Raw genomic sequence first — 17,965 nt, 5'->3', positions numbered from 1 at the left:
CGTGATCTCACAGTGCGTGGGTTCGAGCCCCGCATCGGGCTCTGTGCTGGCAGCTCAGAGCCTGGAGCCTGCTTCAGATTCTGTGTCTCCCTCTCTCTCTGCTCCTCCCCTGCTCATACTCTGCCTCTCTCTTTCAAAAATAAATAAACGTTAAAAATTTTTTTTAAACGTCAAAGCCTCCTAGGTTATGCACCCAGGAGACATATACAAGAATGTTCATAGCAGCCCTGTTTGACACAGAAACAAAACTGGAAATGAGGCAAATGTCCACTGGCAGGAAAGTGAATAAACCAAAATGTGGCGTATTTTACATACTGTATTGTTCTACAGCAGTGACGATGAATGAACCATTAGAAATACATTAGGTAACAAAGAGACATGTTCAAAAAGCCTACGTGTAGTCCTTTTTATAAAGTTCAAAATAAGCAAAGCTTGCTTAGGCACGCATACCTGTGAGATAAAACCATTTTCTAAAAGCAGGGGAATGATAAACAAAATTCCTAGGAGCATTTCCTCCGGGAAGCAAAGCGGATGACTGGGGTAAGAAGGAGCACCAAGGCCAAGGGCAATTATTGGTGATGTTCTTGCACGGGGTAATGGCTTTGTGTGTTTCGATGCAGGTGGCATTATAACTCCGGTATAAGTTACAAACATGATGACTTACCTGGATGATAGGTAAATTTCAGAGTTCAGAAGTTTAGAAATTGCCTAATCCAACGCCCTAATTTTACATATGCCAAAATTACTTCCAAACTGCAAAGGGACTTGGCCACATCTAATCAACACTTTAGTGACTATATGGAGATCAGAACTCATGTCTTGTAACCCTCAGTCCATAATTCCTCCTTTCATTCTTACCCCTAAAAGAATAATAGCTATTATTATTGTAATTATAATAATGATTAATTATAATTACATATAATATGTGATTTGTACATAATATATGATAATTATATATGGGGTTTTTTTTGTTTTTTGTTTTTTGTTTTTTTTTTTGCCATGGTAAGTAAAAGCAACTGGCTTTCACAATGTCAATGGATGGATTAAACACCTCTGCTCCAGAAGAAAGGGTAAGAAATCAGAACATGGGGATCATACTACCTGAATAAGCAAAGTCAAGTTTCTCTCTGGCTGTGCCCTTTTTTTGAAGGACCAACCGAATTGTATCCATACTAAAGTGTTACGTGTACTTCAGCTGTGTTTTGTGGCTGTTTGCTATCTTACAACAAAATGGCAGCCCAGAAATTTACTGACCAGCATACATTCTGGAAATAAGATTTTAATACAATTTTGAATATGGATGTGATGTGATATATACTTGACTCCCAGGGAAGAAGGAAAAGTGTATGTTGAAATGTCCATTTTTACCAGGTGTTTAAACAAACTGCTGACATTCATAAAAAGAATTGTGGTGTATCAATATCTATTTTACTTATTCAAAATAAAATATTTGCTTCCTTTCATCCCCAAAAAGAATGAGAGAGGGTAATTCATCTAAGCCATTTTATTCAGTATGTGGGTGCCCTGGGGTGTCAAAAGAGAACCTGCCATTCTGTTGGTGGGTCTCCATTCCTGTACACATACCTTTTCCTGGGTGAGAATCTCATCACGCTGAGTGTGATCCTACTTTTGAAGACCATACATTTAATTTCTACAGTCGGACTGTCAAAAGCTTGCTACTTACCTCCATAGCAATGGTTTTTCCAATGCTAGAGAAAAACTTGCAGTGTTGACTTATTGAAAGACTGTATGCTTGTATACTATCCTTTCTGCATGATGTAAGGATTCTTTATGGCTATTCACCAAGCATTTCCAGTTTTCTTCCTGGGCGCCTGGTAAGGCTGCACTTCCCTGCCCCCTTGAAGTTAGGCAGAGCCATATGACTTGCTCGGGCCTTTGAAATATGAACAGAAGTGAGGTACATAACATTTGGGAAGAAGCTTTAAGACTCAGTGTAACATCGGCCATGTTCCCTTTCTCCTGCGTTGGCAACTGCAGAAGCCTGGAGATCAAGTCTTTCTCAGACTCCCTCAGTGAAGATGGTGCACGGCAGAGTCCTCTAGACAACTTGTGATGGGCATTCTACATGACTAAGAAATAAACCTTGTTTTAAGCCCTGAGACGTGGGAAATAGCCCATATTGACTAATTCACTGGGAAAACTTGGATTATATACCATTGCTGTCCAACTCACTACCTCAGGTAAGACGTGACTCCGCTGTATAGCTCGGCTTCCTGGAAAGTATTCATTTGGACACTTTAGTTTTGAATCCACAACTTCTCCAAAAGGAACACTGGAACAATTTCTCCAAAAGGAACCCTTCCTATGTAACCAATACGAGTTTAAAATGGGAAGTGAAGGAGAGGCAACAAGCAAGAGAAATTGGAATCCACATTTATTGATGAGAGATATATACACAAAAGTTAAAACACTTAGTGAAATATTGGATTCACAGATCATTTCCAGTATATAAAGAATATCCAGTTATTTTACACATGAAATGTTACAGTAATCAGTCCACGTTGTAAGAAAGCTTAGAGAGCTAGAGGTGAAAACAAAATATCTCAGCTACCCAAAATGTGCTTTGCCAACAAGGCATCTCCTAGTACCACATTTAAGAAACAACCCCAAAATTAGTTGACATTTTTATCTTTTTTCATTCATTAGTCCTTAAACTCTACGTGCTATTGACGCTCTATGCTACATGACTTTAGACCAATGGGGATTGTGAATGTGAGGGAAACAATTATCTTTCATTCTGGACACACAAGCATCTCCGGAGGAAATCCTGCCTAAAGGCCAGCTTTCCTTCAGCAAGGCTTCCAACCTAAATCTGACGAGGAGTTGAAGAAGCCACATGTTCAAGGAAAAACGTGCCTGTTCCACCATATGTGTGTGTGTGTATATATATATATATGTATATGTATATATATATATACATATATATATGTATATGTATATACATATATATATATGTATATATATATATCTCCCCTTCCTCCAATCATTGGAGAAGCCACTGAAAATTCATGTGCTTGGTGCCCTCCTGGGATTGCTTAGGCTTCACTCCTTTTGTGAAAAGAGAGGGACACCCAGTGTCCCCAACTGCACATGGCCATTTTTCTCTGTCCTTGCAGAGAAGAAAGGGGTTATAGGAACTGTCGACTCCAGAGCATTCCATTTGGTGGTAATTAGACAGAATGTGTGTTTTAGGAGGCAAGTGTATATTTGTATTAGTTAATCTCCATCACTGAAAACATGCACACAGAGCCTATTAGGTAGAGGTCACACTCCCGTCACATATGTGGGATCTGTGCTTCATCAGTTGCCTGTCTGCAACCTCAAAGCTGTGCCCTGACCGCTTCTGTGCCTCTGGCGCTCTTTCAACGGACAACTGTGCAGTTTGCTACCGGGACTGTGCTTTTGTGGGGTTTCACCTGCATGGAAGTTAGCCAGTGAATGCCCTTTCCGTAACCCTGACTCCAGAAACCAAGGGGGACAAGGCTCTCCAGAACCTTTAAGTCATGAGCATCATGATCAGTATTTGGCAACCAGGGAGGCAGACCTTTACCTAAGGACATGACGTTAGCATGCACATACGCAGACTAACCTTTTGTCTCTCTGAGCCCAATCCGCCAAGCAAAGGAGGGCTATAGCTAAGTGTCCTTCTAAACCTACCTAAGCCTAGATAATCCGAAGTTCCACAGCTGCATTCACCATGCATTATACAGAAGTCAGATGACCTTTCACTAAGAATCATGGCACACCTCCAGCCCTCCCTTGCTCCGAATAGCGTATTTACAAAGATGCTGGACCCCCAGACTTTCAAACAATCATTGGTACAAAAGATTCACAGCTAAGCTCTTCACTGATACATATCCCTAAATCACATTTAAAAAGAGGAGAAGTGATTCACTAGGCATCTAAGAAGGAAAAGAAGGGTTTTCAAAACACCAGTCCACATGTCTACTGCATTCAGATGAAGAGCCAAAAATAACATTTACATTAAATTAAAATACATCTATACACCATTTCACTGAAATTACACATGGAGACCTACATTATAGCTACACAAAGTGCAGAGGCACTGATTTTCATGCGCGAACCAAGTGTTACTGTATACACACAAGAACTTCATGCTTTGAATGGCTATCCGTACTTGAAAATCACAGGTACAATCGTTGCCATTTGAGGGCACATCTAATCTGTTTGCTTAATGAGGAACCGTTTTAAATACATACCAGTACACTTTCTATGTAACTATTTTGTTTTTTAAACGTGGCAAAAATACTAGCCCTACAAACGTATCAGAAGGTGTGTTTGGCAGAAGGAAGACCCCCTTGTCTTTGCAGTGGCTACTGATTTGCCTTTTGGGGAAATTACATATTCACCTGAGGACAGAATCTACCTGGGCTGCTTCTCAACAATTTCAGTATGACCCTAAGCCCCCACCTCCAGCCCCAGCGGTAAGAGTTATTATTGCTTTGTAGTTGGTACTGACAACTTTTTTTCTGAAAACGTTGTGCTCAATTCACATAACCATGTGACATTTACTTCCGATTTGCTTGGCAAGAAGGAACTGCAACACATCTCTCTCGATTTGCTTCCGAGCACTTGCCCTCAAGCTCTGCTGTTCGAGGGTTTCCGAAGCCAATGCACATGAATAATTGGGAAGGCAGGGGAGGTTCTGATATAGAAATGGTCCCACTGTTATCGCCTTGTTTTTCATCTTCTTGCTGTTGCAAAATTTGAACGCTTAGCCGGAAAACTGAGGTCTGGTGTCAAAAATGAGTTAGCACCATTCCTCAAGTTAAAAAGACTAATTGTGTGAATGCATATCTTCACCAGCTCACAGACTTAAGTGATTCCCTGTCCTTTACGGTCATTTTGCTCCTCGCATCGCGAAGGATTGGATTCTTAAATTTTTCAAATGCGGCTCTATGCTCAGGAAACAAGCGATAGCTCTAAATTGCTGTAGAAACTTCTTGCGCTCTAATTAGTTATAATTCTACATATGTGGTCATATAGAAAATACCATAAGAAAATATCTGTCTGCAAAATTACAGATACTAAATAGATTAATTCAGTCTACACTGAGTTCTTTACGCTTTATGAAGAGTAGATACAAACCTGTAACATTATGAAAGGCTAAATCAATAGTAAACATATAATATCCAGGTCTATAAATACATTTGCTCATGCTCTTTATAAATAATAACAAAGAAGCCCAGGGATTTGTTTAAAAAAGAATGTGAGATCGGGCTGGAGGAATTTGTGAGTGGGCGGGGGTGGGGGGTGGAATACTGATCAGGGGCAGTGTATTGTCCCTGGTAACATCGATTCTTACCAGGAAGCCAAAATATATCTGCTGGCAGCAAGATCAAATTAGATTCACAGTTTGCCAGCTCTCTCCTTAAGCCGTAGAAAACAAATAGAAAAACAATATACAAAAATCCTCACAAAAGTAGTCTTTTATATACAAATCTCTATAGCGACCAGATAATCTGATCTGTGTTGTGCAACATGGGAATATGCAATGCTGAGGTTTCCCAAAGGGGAGGAAGAAGAGAGGAAGTTAAGGTGATTTGTGGAAGGATCTGGATGCCCAACGTTGAGTTCCTAGTAAGGAAAATTGCTCTCCCGGAGTATTAAGCAACCAGAGTGCCAGCTTTCTGATCACACATCTCAGAGGATTCGCTCCATGGAGGAGAAACCTGAGTTGTGCTAGACCAACTTCCTTGGCTAGTGTGTGCATTTCTCTCCTACCAAAGGCAACAGCCATTTCTAGGCAGGCTGAATGGTTGCCATGGGGAGAAACGGAGCCCCAGAAGGAGCAAGGCTCTGACTTCATCATCCCCGGTCTCCATGGGGAACGATGACAAGGGTAACAGTCAGCTGGTACGCTCCAACACTCACCCAGGGGTTGGGGGTGTCTCTGGAGAAACTGGGGACCTGTCATTACCTATGCTCCAGGCCACGTGTCGACTCTGCAAAGCAGTGGGGTCTGTTTCGGTTATCAGCTTTAGTCTCGGCACAAAAGGGCCCCCGTATAACAATCAGAAGAATAAAACTATAAAAATGGATACTTGGTTTGGAGGTAGGAAGGTGAAGCAAGGCTGGACACAGAAAAAAAAAAAAAAAAAAAAAACCTCATCGGTAATTATTCAGGATATAATTTGAGTGAATGAAAGAAGAACGTGAGGGCTTCTCTCACTTTTCTAGGTTCTTATTTGGGTCAGTTAAGAAATAGCCTTTTCCTGGCTGCTCTCGCAATCCGGTCTTCTGCACGTAAAAAGCAAACCAACACAGAAAACTTAACCCCGTCCTTTCAGCCCCGGTCTTACATCATGGCTCCTCAAATCTAAAGAGCTGAAGTCTTCTCTGGCAATAAAGGTGCTCACAGCACATTCAATACCAAACCTATTCCATATTTAGCAGAAGTCTGGACACAGAGCGAGGATGAAGGTAGCGGCCCATTGCAAGCAGTACCAGAAAGTGCAAGAGGGTGTTGAAAAGGCCACGGCTGGTGGCACGCACCTTGCAGACAGACCATGCATTTTACCTACCTTAGAAATTCCTGAGGTATTGACGAGGGCAATGGTAACCAGCCCAGCTCCACTCTTGTGAGACAGAGCTTCTACGTGGTGCCCACGATAAAAACGAACCAGGGGGACAATTTGAGAGTGAATTCAAATATCCCTGCTCATCTCTCCAGAGAAAGGACTGGGCCCAGGCTCAGCCTGTGCTTGGATGCGCGTGACTGCATACAGGCAGAGAGGGAAGATAGTGACAGATGGTTGCTGTTATTCTGTAAATCTTGCACCAAATTTCATAAAAGTGTTCAAGTTTACTTGCCAAAGCCTCCCCAATTCCCATACTGGGTTGGCAATTAGGACGGTTTGGAGAAAACCGTGTGTTTGGGGTGTTTGGAAGGGGCTCTGTTGCTACAGCAGGAATGATCTAAGGCCTTGAGTGAAGCTATGGACGCACCCTGCCCTTTGGCCAAGCAGCAGTTTCCTCTGAGCTCAATCGCTACTTCTACGAAGACAGTGAGTTAGGCAAAGGGCAGTTTTGTAAAAGGATGTCTGTTGGCATCCCAAAACACAAACTGTGGATTAATATGGCCAGCTTCCAAGCTTGTTGTAAAACATCAAATGAAGAGAGAGGCTTGAGTTTAATATCCCCCCAAGGGGATGAAAAAAGATCCAAAGTGATTATTCACCATCGAGGGCCACTCCGACTTAAATGATACGTAAGTCATATTTTATAATAGTAAGCCTCTAATAAAATAAGAAATTAAAGCAGAGATCATAATATCACGGATTCTCAGGACTGGAAGAGGGTTTTAATCACTTAAGCCAACCCCTTCACTTTACATATGGGAAGGAATGAGGTTTGGGCATAAAGTGACTTGTGTAAGTTATACAGCTACAAACTGGCACCATCCAAGTCAAATGTTTCCTGTACCCAATTGGGTCATTTCTCATCATCCCTATGTCATTACCTGAATTTGTTGTGCTATGCTATGCAATGGGATAGTGTCCAAATAAGATTCCTTGCCATCTTTTCTAAAGCCAACTCTTGCACTGACACATGTGAGCTTCTACTTAATTGTCTCTTAAGCAGCAACGATGGCAGGTGGAATAAGAAAGGAGGAGGAAGGGTGGGGCCTTGGGTTTTCCTTTTGGGAAAACCATAAGCTACTGTTGCATGAGAAGCTTTGGACTTGCTCCACCTAAGGAGAACAGTCTGCCGATAGGGCACCTGCCTGGGGTGGCGCTCAACGGCCCATATCCTAAGTTTTAACCAGAGGGCACCGGAGATACGGAGACCATTGATCTCTGACAACTAGATTTACAAAACTCTCACTTCAGAATTTCTTCAGGCTCTTTGCTTAATCTTTTTATGTTCTCAGAGAGAGTATAATGCTAAGTGAAATAAGTCAGAGACAGACAAATACCACAGGATTTCACTCATATGTCAAATTTAAGAAACAAATGAAGAAAGAAAAGAGAGACAGACAAAAAAAAAAAAACAAAAAACCCCAGAATTTTGAATATAGAGAACAGACTTGTGGTCACTAGAGGGGAGATGGGGTGTGTGTGAAACAGGTGATGGGGGTTAAGAGTATACTTATTGTGACCCAAATATTCCAAGAGCAAGTATTACGACAACTGAAAAAAATCTATCATTGGTCCATTTGCTTGGCTTGGAATGAGTTTATTTGGAGAATAAGAAGAGTAAAACCAACTATATGGCCCTAAGAATTAAAAAGCAGCACAGAAGAGCCACCTCCACTGGGTGTAACTGCTGAGCACTTTTAGCCATAAAGCCAAGCAAGGGCTACAAAGACCTGCTCCTCAAGAGTCTGAACTATGGAAGAATTCTCTCTGAGCATGTGCGTACCTGTTTGGACTTACTGCTGTATTTCCTGGGAAATACAGCACAGACAGAACCCGTAATCCTGACAAAAGTAAAATATTGTACTAAAAACTAAAGGAAGCGGGACAGTTGCAAAAACATGGCAGGATTGGGTTTCTTTTCAGAAACCTGGCAGATGAGTTACTCAACTCCAAAAGGGTTTCTTGATGAGACACACTGCCAAATGACCCACTTCCCCATGCAAGGTTGGAAATAACCCGAGGCCCTCTAATCAACCAGTCATTGGGATTCCTGACATCTCCTACCAGGAATACATCTCCCCACAAATTGAATTTCCCTGAAGCCTTTGTCAGTTTCCACCAGTCTAAATCCAGGAGCTAGGCATTGGGGTACCCTTTCTTTCTGCTGACGAGTAGTTGCAGGGGAGAAGCAAATCAGCTGACCAGCAGTTGCAGGGGAGAAGCACATACTTGTCTTTTACGGACGAGGTAACTTCTGCAGGCAATGAGACCCTAGACTGTGTTTCCACACACAACAGGAAGTGAATAATTCAATCTGACATCTACTTGGTTCAGATCTTATTACTTGAAGTCCATATTGAAGATCTACATAATCTACACGATTGCCTTGGTTCTTTGATACTCTATATGGGAGGCACATCCTCAAAGATCCCACCTTGAGAGATAAGCCATTCTTCTTGCTGACTGGATTTGGCTCTTTGCATTGTAGTTAGTAAGTACATGATGATTCTACTTGGGTTTCCCAGTGGGCAAAAATCGTAAAGGGGAAGATAAAAGTCTGGTTAGTTGGTTTGCTCTCAAAATGACGCGGATTCCTAAGAAGAGTGAATGGGTCTGTAACAAAATGGCGTTGCCGAAGCCCTGACTTACTGACCTCATAGGATGAGCGTGTGGTTCTGGCCTGCTGTGTCTGCATATAGCTTTTATGCATCATCAAATATTAATGGACTGTTATAAGCATTTATATCTGTGTTGAACCTATTAATATAAATCTATGCATATAACTGACAGATTATACAGATCTTATTTAGAAAAAGTGTCTTGGAGGTATACTCTGGATCTGTTCGTTCTGTTCATGGCACACATGATGGGCAAGGAAAGCCCAAATGGGCATGGCATAAGAAGAATGAATGAGACCTAAAAAAATAGAGAACACAGTCATACGTCAGCTCTACATACATCCTGGATTTTCAGCTTAGTCCTGAACTTGACAGATTATTCATTTTTAATGTGATTTGTCGAATTTCCAGATGAATGTGATTTCCTAAGCATATTCTCATGAAATTTGTTACATGTAGTCTAAAACCAGAAAAACCTGCTTTGCTAAGCATACACCTTGTTTCTCCTGAATCATTGTCCCCTTATGTATTCATAGGATAAGTAGGAAAATGCTGACGACAAAGCAAGGCAGGAAGACATTTAGGCAGAGTCTTGGGAAGACAATCCTGAGACCACTCTTTCGGGAAACATGTCAGCGTGTACGAGTGCTAACCTGGCCTTGAACGGCAAAACCCACAAACTCCTCGCTGCCTTGCCTAGATCCTTCTCTTCGCCATAAAAAAGCTCTCGGGAGCACCACTTAAAGACAATCCATAACAGTTTCATAGCTAAATCCAGGAACTGTCCCCTTGACCCACAATATCTGCTCTAAAGGATGCATTTTCCACTACTACATTTCAGCACGTCCTTGGCCACCCAGTCAACTGTCCATCTAATGAAAATGAAGAACCAATGGCAATTTTTTTTTAAAGGCAAAAAGCTGCTTAATACTGCTCAATAGTGATCCTTATCCAAAAATAACAAGGGTTTCAGAGACAAAAGCAATTGGAAGCTCACATCTCTTGTATGTTCCAAAGGTGTCTGGTTTGGAAAAGAAAAGTCATCAGGAATAGGTAATAAAGCGTATGGGATGTCTATCACCCCTTCTCCCCAAAGAATTTGAACTCTACGACTACTCACGTATACCCCAGCACCCATCTGCTGGCCTCTGATGACCACCCGATTCCTACGTGTGGACCCAGCTTCTACACACTCTTCAGAGTTAGTCAAGTGTACTTTACTTCTCAGTGATTCACGTTCAAGTTCCCAGCAGACTCCCAAAGCCAGCAACCTTAGGAAAATACTGTGAGTTATTCAACGGGAAAAGGATAGTAGCGACATCAACAGATTTAGCTTGCACGATCTATCATCTGGAGTCATTGGGTGCCTGTGGCATACAAGGCACTGTGCTAATCCATTTGTATTACTGACTCCCTCAAACTGTGACAGCCTTGAAAAGATTCTGTCTGTGAAGCTGGAAGGAGTCATCATTTGCTCCCATTTCAGGGCTCAAGGCTGCCTTGACTTTGCCACAGGAATGTCACCTTTATAGGGATTTGCCCATGCTTGTTTTCTGTTCCTTGCTACAGAGAAGACTAGGGAAGAAGACGGACCCTGCTTTCAACTGTGCCCTGTACCTGGTTTTATGTGCTTTGAGAGAATAGTACCAAAAGCTTTCTACACATTCGATCAATGACAGTGTTTTGCTTTCATCAAGAGGTGGTGTTAAAAGAGGCATAGCCAACATAACTGTCCTCCATGTGTGAGGAGAGTAAAATGATTAGGTCTTCCAGGTTAATGAGGCTATAACTGAAATAATTTGGGGATTAAAAATGCCTTTTTTTTTTCTTGGTTAGAAACCCAAACAAGTATTTGAGGGCTGAAGCAAAGAAAGGAAAGCATAAATCAAATAATCTCACTTGATTTCACTATGTCCGGTGAATGCAAACCAAACCCAAACAAATTGGATTGTTTGAATCTGGTTCAAGTCTGCGTTGGCTGTGCTCTCTTACTTTTGTCAATATGTACAGCGGCTATGTGCAAATTACATGCTAATCCATTATCAAATTTGGAGCAAATTATGAAACATACTTTGAAATGTCAATAACTATTGCCACAGACTAGGTAAGGGTGGAGCAGAAACTCAGCGGGTTCCGTGATCAATTGTCGCGAGGAGCACAGTGCCCACTAGAATTTTCTTTGAAATACTTCGTTTCAAGACTATATATATATATATATATATAAGCTAGATCATCAGAGTTCCCTAAGGCAGGTATTTGCTTTTAATCAACACATGGGCAAACTCTACAAGACATTTCGAGAGAATTAACTTCTAGAGGCTTCTAACAGAATCTCTTGCGCGTAATGAAGCGGAAGCATGAAAAATACTTGACGGGATCACACGCTGAGTGTCTGCTCGTCATCCCAAATCCCTGGAGTGCACCACATTGCGTTAGTTGTATCCCCCGGGGAAAAGAGCGCCCACGGCTCTGCATTTAGAGAGAAAAGGGAAGCCGGCAAGAATGCGCGTTCAGTTCCAACTGGTTCCTCCAGCAGCATCCATCCAAACAATAATACGGGCGAGAAAACGAGACGGTTACGAAGCATGACTTGGCAAACACACAGCACCGTGCCTATCACTGACTCACAACAGATCCTCGAAGCCTCGGCTAACGGATTAAGTAAACACAGAAATAAATGCATCTTTTTTTCTTTTTAAAGAAAGCTTGTTTTGAACTCTCTTTTACCATAAGATAAGCTGGGGAGTTTATTCAAGAATTTGCTGAGAGTCATATCCTTATTTTTCACGCTTCCAAGGTTCTTCCTCAACACCGCCGTCGGCTGACTTTCCGTTGGCTGCCAGAGTTACCTGAAAATAATCACCATCAACATCCAGCTTACAGGCCACGAACCAGAAAACCACCCCGTGGGTTATGTGGAGAAGCACGAGATCTGAGTTACACTACATGACTTACATGTTGGCTTCAAATGTGGTTCTTTCCAAATTGATTTTGAGCCCGTCTTGCTTTTCGACACTGATTTGTAAATAGTGAAAAGTACATATTTGCCTTGGGGAGTATAGAGGAACTGGAGAGAGTCTGAAATTTGGGACATGAGTTCTACTAATGCTTTCAGGGTGGCGGGGGCGTCTAGCTACACATAGACCCATCAGAGAATAATGCAGCCCTTAACAAACAGTGCCCTTGTGCTACTCCATACAACCAGAGAAAAATCCAGAACTAGACAGCTAGTTCTACTCATGCACAGCTAGTGAAGGGTTCAGTTGCCATGAGGCCAGGTGGAGTTTATACACGTCCAGTTTCGAAATCAGAAATCATGATGGCGTGGATACCAGGTAAGCTGTCCAGGCTTTAAAAATCGAGAAGGAAAGGGGAATTAAAAGCCAGACGTCCAAATTATTTCCAAATTATATCCAAATTATTCCCAGGCAGGCATTTAACAATCAAGTATAACCACCAGAGTGTCTCTATTATGCTTCCCTGGCTCGAAGCGAACTGAACCCTCACACAGCGTGGGAGGTATTCCCCTCCAGTTCTAAATCATTTTCCTAGCTTACCTTCCATCTGTCTGTCCTCAACGTCATGTGCAAACTTAAACCCACGACTGATATTCCACATAATGGAGAGACTGGATTTATGGAAGCATTAGGATATGGAGACATGACAAATGCAGCAATGTTTGAAAGAAATCGGATCTTCTTAACCCGAGAGGCAGCGAAACGCATGCGTTAGGAACACACACTACCATGCTAGGAACAGAACACAAGTGCCCTTCACAAACCGAGCGAATGAAAACAGAGGCCATTCGTTTCTCCAACCCCCACGTGGGCGCCCATAGTTTTCTAGAAAGACCATGCAACAAGCCATGACCACCCCACATGCAGTTATTCTGATGACAATTAAAAAGCTCTCACGTAACTTCCAACTACAAGGGCAAGGCAAGAGTTTGAAAACAGCAGACACCAACATGACGTAGCAACGCTCGAAGTGGTTAACATTTTGACCAGAGCGGCAGCAAATTTGTTTCCCCTTCAGTGAACTCTCAGGAAAGACTGCCAGGAACAAACTGTCTGCCTGGAGAAAGCTGCCTGTTCACTCTGACCTTGAATGTGCCTATTTGGCTTTCCGTGATGAACCAGATCAATAGCTGTACAAAAGTATAAATCATGCTGTGCAGCCTTTGGAACACCAGGCCGCACTTGGGGGTGTGCCCTGCTGTGGCCGTCACTGTTGTTGAATACTGGGGCCTGTGTTTCCAAAGTGGCCGGGACAGCCCCTTTTTTGGCATTTCTTTTTCTGAGCCGGTTCAAGGAAGCCAGGACTCTAACTCCCCGGTCCCTCCCACCCTGCTCTGCTCCAACCACCTGGGTAATAGAAAAGCAGGAAGGGGAGGGGGCTGACAGGAAGCATTGACGTCTCCCATCTTGGTTTTTAAAACAGTGAGATGGAGAATGGACCAGAAGGAAGTTCAAAGGCAGGAATAAATGTGACTCAGATATTCTGGGAAAGTGTGCAAATTCATCTTGATGGCTCTGGCTGCCTCCTCTCGTGCATCAGTGGCAACTCAGTTTCGTTGGTCTAGGTGGGAAGAGGTGTTCGCCTCACCTCGCGAAGGCTGAGGCCAACTAACCTTTGGTGAGCCGAACCCAATGACTTCACTGAAAAATCCAAACGGCCAGACAGTTATTAAACCAACATGGCCATTCGGCATGTCCCTGACCTGCTCAGTGTCCTTTCGACCATGTAAATGCTAATTCACCAAGTTTGCAGGTGGTTGGGTAGGCAGTCAGTTATAGAAACGGACTAAGCCAGTATCTCTACAGAACTGGCCAGCAACAAGGTTGTCTGAAACAAAGCACAGGGTCAAGATGCTAAAAGGATACATACAACAAATATTTATAGAGCGCCTACTGCATGCCAGGTACTGCTTTAGGTGCTGGGATACAGCAGTGATAAATGCGGAAACAGGGTCTCTCCTCATGGGCTTGCTTCCTAGTGATAGGGACAGTTCACAAATCTCTTCCTTTAGGGGGCTTGAGTTGTTTTTGCTCTAAGAACATAGCAAACTTCTCCTAATGTCCTTTAAGAAAAAGAACCCAGGAAGTCTGAAATCTAAATGTATCTCCATATCTATATACGATCTTTTTCAAAACATGTCCTTCTAACACTATTAGGAAGCCTCTTGAGAAGCTCCAAAAGAGCCACACCACAGGCAATTAGTCACTATGATTCTTCTTACATATAATTGCAAAATGTAAAAATGTATGGTGATTTCATTTTATTTCATGCTATTCTTTTTCCTTGTATGGCAGTAACTTGGAATCAACCCTTCTCTTTCCTACAAAATTGTACATTCGCTTTTCTGTCCTCCCATTGCCTATTTCAGGGCTTTGCAGATAACGGGCACTCAATAAATATCTGATGAATGATCAAAATATAGGAGGTCACAGGAATGAGATGCTTAATTAAACCCCACAAGGCACACAATAAATATTGTTAAATAGAGCACAGAGCCATGTCATGAGAATGTGGACCCTTGTTGACCCAAATTTTGACGGGGAATAATCCAGCACATTCATCTAGACGTGGGAAGAGCTAACTTCCTAGGAGAATGGAATATGCGCTTTAGATACATCTGAATTTCGAATAATTTGAATCATTTTCACTGAGTCAATTAGTTTTTGCAGTTGCTCTTGATGGCTAAGTCCTTCCTTAATTTGTACCAGAGCCTTGGTTCACCCACACGTGTACCCGGTAGAGAGGGGGTGAGCAAAAGACTACTGCTGGCCCATTAGACTTCTGGACCTATGTTACAATCCAGTAAAGAGAAGCACTTCTGTGTCACCCTTATTTGCCTGGCAGAGGCCATGTGTATGTTTGGAATGACCCAGAAGTAACCCAGGGAGAAATTAACTATTAAATAAGATCCTGTCAGCAGGAATCAAAAGAATATCAGAAACCTGTACTGGGTGCTGATTGCCTTCAGATGCTACTTGGAACCATTTGGGCAACCCAACTCCCAGAGTTGACTCTGCTCACCTGCCAGGGTTTCTCCAAGTTTGCTTCACTCTGGTCATGACACTCTGTCTTTGACAATGTCAAGTTAGTTACAATGAAGGCTAGACAGAGCCCATCAAGCTTGAAGACTTAGTACCCAGCAGCTTGGAAAAGAGTCCAGAACATCCATGCTTCAAGAAAGATGGTGCCACCACTGTGTGAAATGTAGTGGCTATGGGATAATTGTCCTGAGGGATAGTTATCCTTTACTTGAAACAGCTTCCCCATTCTTGGAGCACAGTGACTGCAAGGTCAAAACTCACCTTCCCACAAAAATAATTAAGAGAAAAATAGTTGCACAAAGTTGTGTGGGCACATTTTTGACCAGCATGTAATATACAGCAAGTAGGAATACTTGTGCTACATATATTGAGTGATTCTGGGTATTTCTCTTAGTGTTTCATTCAAGGAATAGAATATTTGAAATCCAACAAAGCCTTAAGAACCACAAATTCTTCGGCAAAATGTTCAAGAAAACCAATCAAATTTGTGGAGTGGGTGGAAAGGGGGGGGGTGGTCAAAATGATTGTTTTACATCACATGGATGAAACAAGCAACCGATTGGCTCTTTGACTGTTAGATCTGCCACGTTAGACACAGAGTTAGATGATCTGGGACTCATAGAAGCTTGGGTTACATGATTCTTCAGAAAAATAAATGTAACAATAATACATGCAGGACTTTTGGTGCTTGTCTTAGGAAACTGAGCATGCACTATTATATACAGGTCTCAATATCCATGAACGGGAAAGGTACCTTGCACTCATCTACTATGACAGAGTTGTGTGCAGCATAGACACATTGATTAGAGTTGCTTTCCCTATGGTTCTTCATGTCATCATAAATGGACTGAGTCTTGGTCATTTCAATATCTTCATGCACTCGATGCTGGGAGTCAATAGTATCCAGCTCAGACTTGGAGAGGTGATAGACAATCCCAGCCCCAAAGGAGTCACCCACAACATTGACTGAAGTCCTCATCCTGTCCCTGGGAACAAAGAACAAAAATGTTTAGTGAAGAAGCAGTGACATGCTGGTTGAGAGGCCAAGGTCTAGAACCCGGGGTTGAGTTCTGGCTCTACTTTTCCCTTTGCCTGATCTGGGGCAAGTCACTTAATCTTCATGAGCCTTGATTTCCTTGTTGGTCAACCGGAGAGAGCAATCATATCTGTCTCATAAACTTGTGTGACAATCAAATGAGATAATGTACGTAAAGGCCTTAGCAAAACGTCTGATGGATGGTAGAAACCCAATAACAACAGCAAACAGCAAAGAGAACAACAACAGCAAAGAGAAAGGAGAGAAGGAAGAATTGGACGACAATAATTCTCAGATCTCGGAATTAGCACCCAAAGCTCCAGACACTGTTAGCTGTGTCCTCTTGATTTCCACTGTTCTTCAAGGACACCAGATCACATCTGCTTATTTTGCTTATTAATCCTACCTGTGAATTCTCTCATGATAGAAAATTCATCTCTTCGTAAGGATTGAAATTAACATTGCCTTTCCCTCTGCACCTCAGTCTCCCACCGACACATACATATACACAGGCACAGGCACAGCTGATGGGTGAGAAACCCGGCCACAATTTTCTCCCTGACCAATAAGCACAGTGACTCTGTGTCCTGGAAAAACCAAAATACGTTGTCTTGCTCTCTCTGTTAACCAAAAAAAAAAAAAATTAAATCTTCCAGAGTGCCTCTTGAATCAGGAAGTGTTCAGAAAAACCCTCCCTCCAATCTTGTTTCCCAAGTTCTGATTTAAAAAAAAAAAAAAAAAGCAGGATGGCCCAGAACCTTCCCTCTCAGAAAGTCAGCACCAGGAAAACTAAGTTCTTAAGAGTAAGTGGTGTTCTGTCGTCCACTAGTTCAGATTGGTGTGAAAAGTCCTTCTAACCATGTTTATGAGATACTCAAAGTCTGAAAGAGAAGGGTGCTGGAAACTTTTTTTAAAAGAATTTAAGCAAAAATGCTGCTAAAATCTCTGTCCAGGACACTCTAGCCTTTAATTCAAAAAATATACATAAGGACACCAGAATCAGCTCAAGGCAAAGTGAAAGTCTTAATTGGTTCTTAGAACAAAGGCCTAAAATAAATTCCAGTTGCTACCACCCAATCTATTTCTCATTAGAGAAGAAAAATGACGCTGCACCAAGAGGACTGGCTTCCTCGCAAGGAGCTTGTGAGCAGCTATCCTCTGGGTTCAAGTGGGAAGATCCTGCCCATACAAAAGTCAAGATCAGACCCTGACATCAGCTCTCAGGGGCATCTCTCCACCTAAGAACGCTCTTCTCTTCCTTTCCACTTTGGAGAATCTGCCGCAGGGTGGTAAAATCTATACATGAACGAAGACTGGGTCTTTAAGTCATCCACAAAATTAGGCATCTGAGGCAGAGACTGGGTGTGAGAAGGCATACATAATGATGATTAAGAAAAACTATGGGCTCTGGAGACAGCCCGACTTGGATTCAGATGCCACTTTTTTCTTTTACTTGTTGGACAGCCCTGACCCTAGTTAACCTTTGTGACCCTTAGTTGCATTAACTATAAAATGGAAATAATAAAAATATCTACCACCTTGGGTTGAAGATTAAATAAGATAGCAACGTGCTTAGTACAGTTCCAGACATTCAGCAAGGATTCACAAAACATTAGTTATTACATGAGG

General features: G+C 42.2%; 1 protein-coding gene across 1 annotated transcript in view; it reads right to left on the bottom strand.

The window, feature by feature from the left end:
• Window positions 1-11,954: 11,954 nt before the first annotated feature.
• SLC1A2 (solute carrier family 1 member 2) overlaps window positions 11,955-17,965 on the bottom strand; it is a 49,360-nt gene continuing 43,349 nt past the window's right edge. The window contains exons 9-10 of the mRNA XM_049648246.1: window positions 16,055-16,286; window positions 11,955-12,090 (exon numbers count right to left, since the gene is read on the bottom strand). Of these exons, the coding sequence (XP_049504203.1) occupies window positions 12,019-12,090; window positions 16,055-16,286 (304 nt within the window). The 3' untranslated portion in view covers window positions 11,955-12,018. The remainder of the gene's footprint in view (window positions 12,091-16,054; window positions 16,287-17,965) is intronic.

Source organism: Panthera uncia, chromosome D1 (genome assembly GCF_023721935.1).
Source record: "Panthera uncia isolate 11264 chromosome D1, Puncia_PCG_1.0, whole genome shotgun sequence".
Lineage (NCBI taxonomy): Eukaryota > Metazoa > Chordata > Mammalia > Carnivora > Felidae > Panthera > Panthera uncia.
Note: the sequence above shows the minus strand (reverse complement) of the source record. Positions and strands in the feature narration are given on the sequence as shown.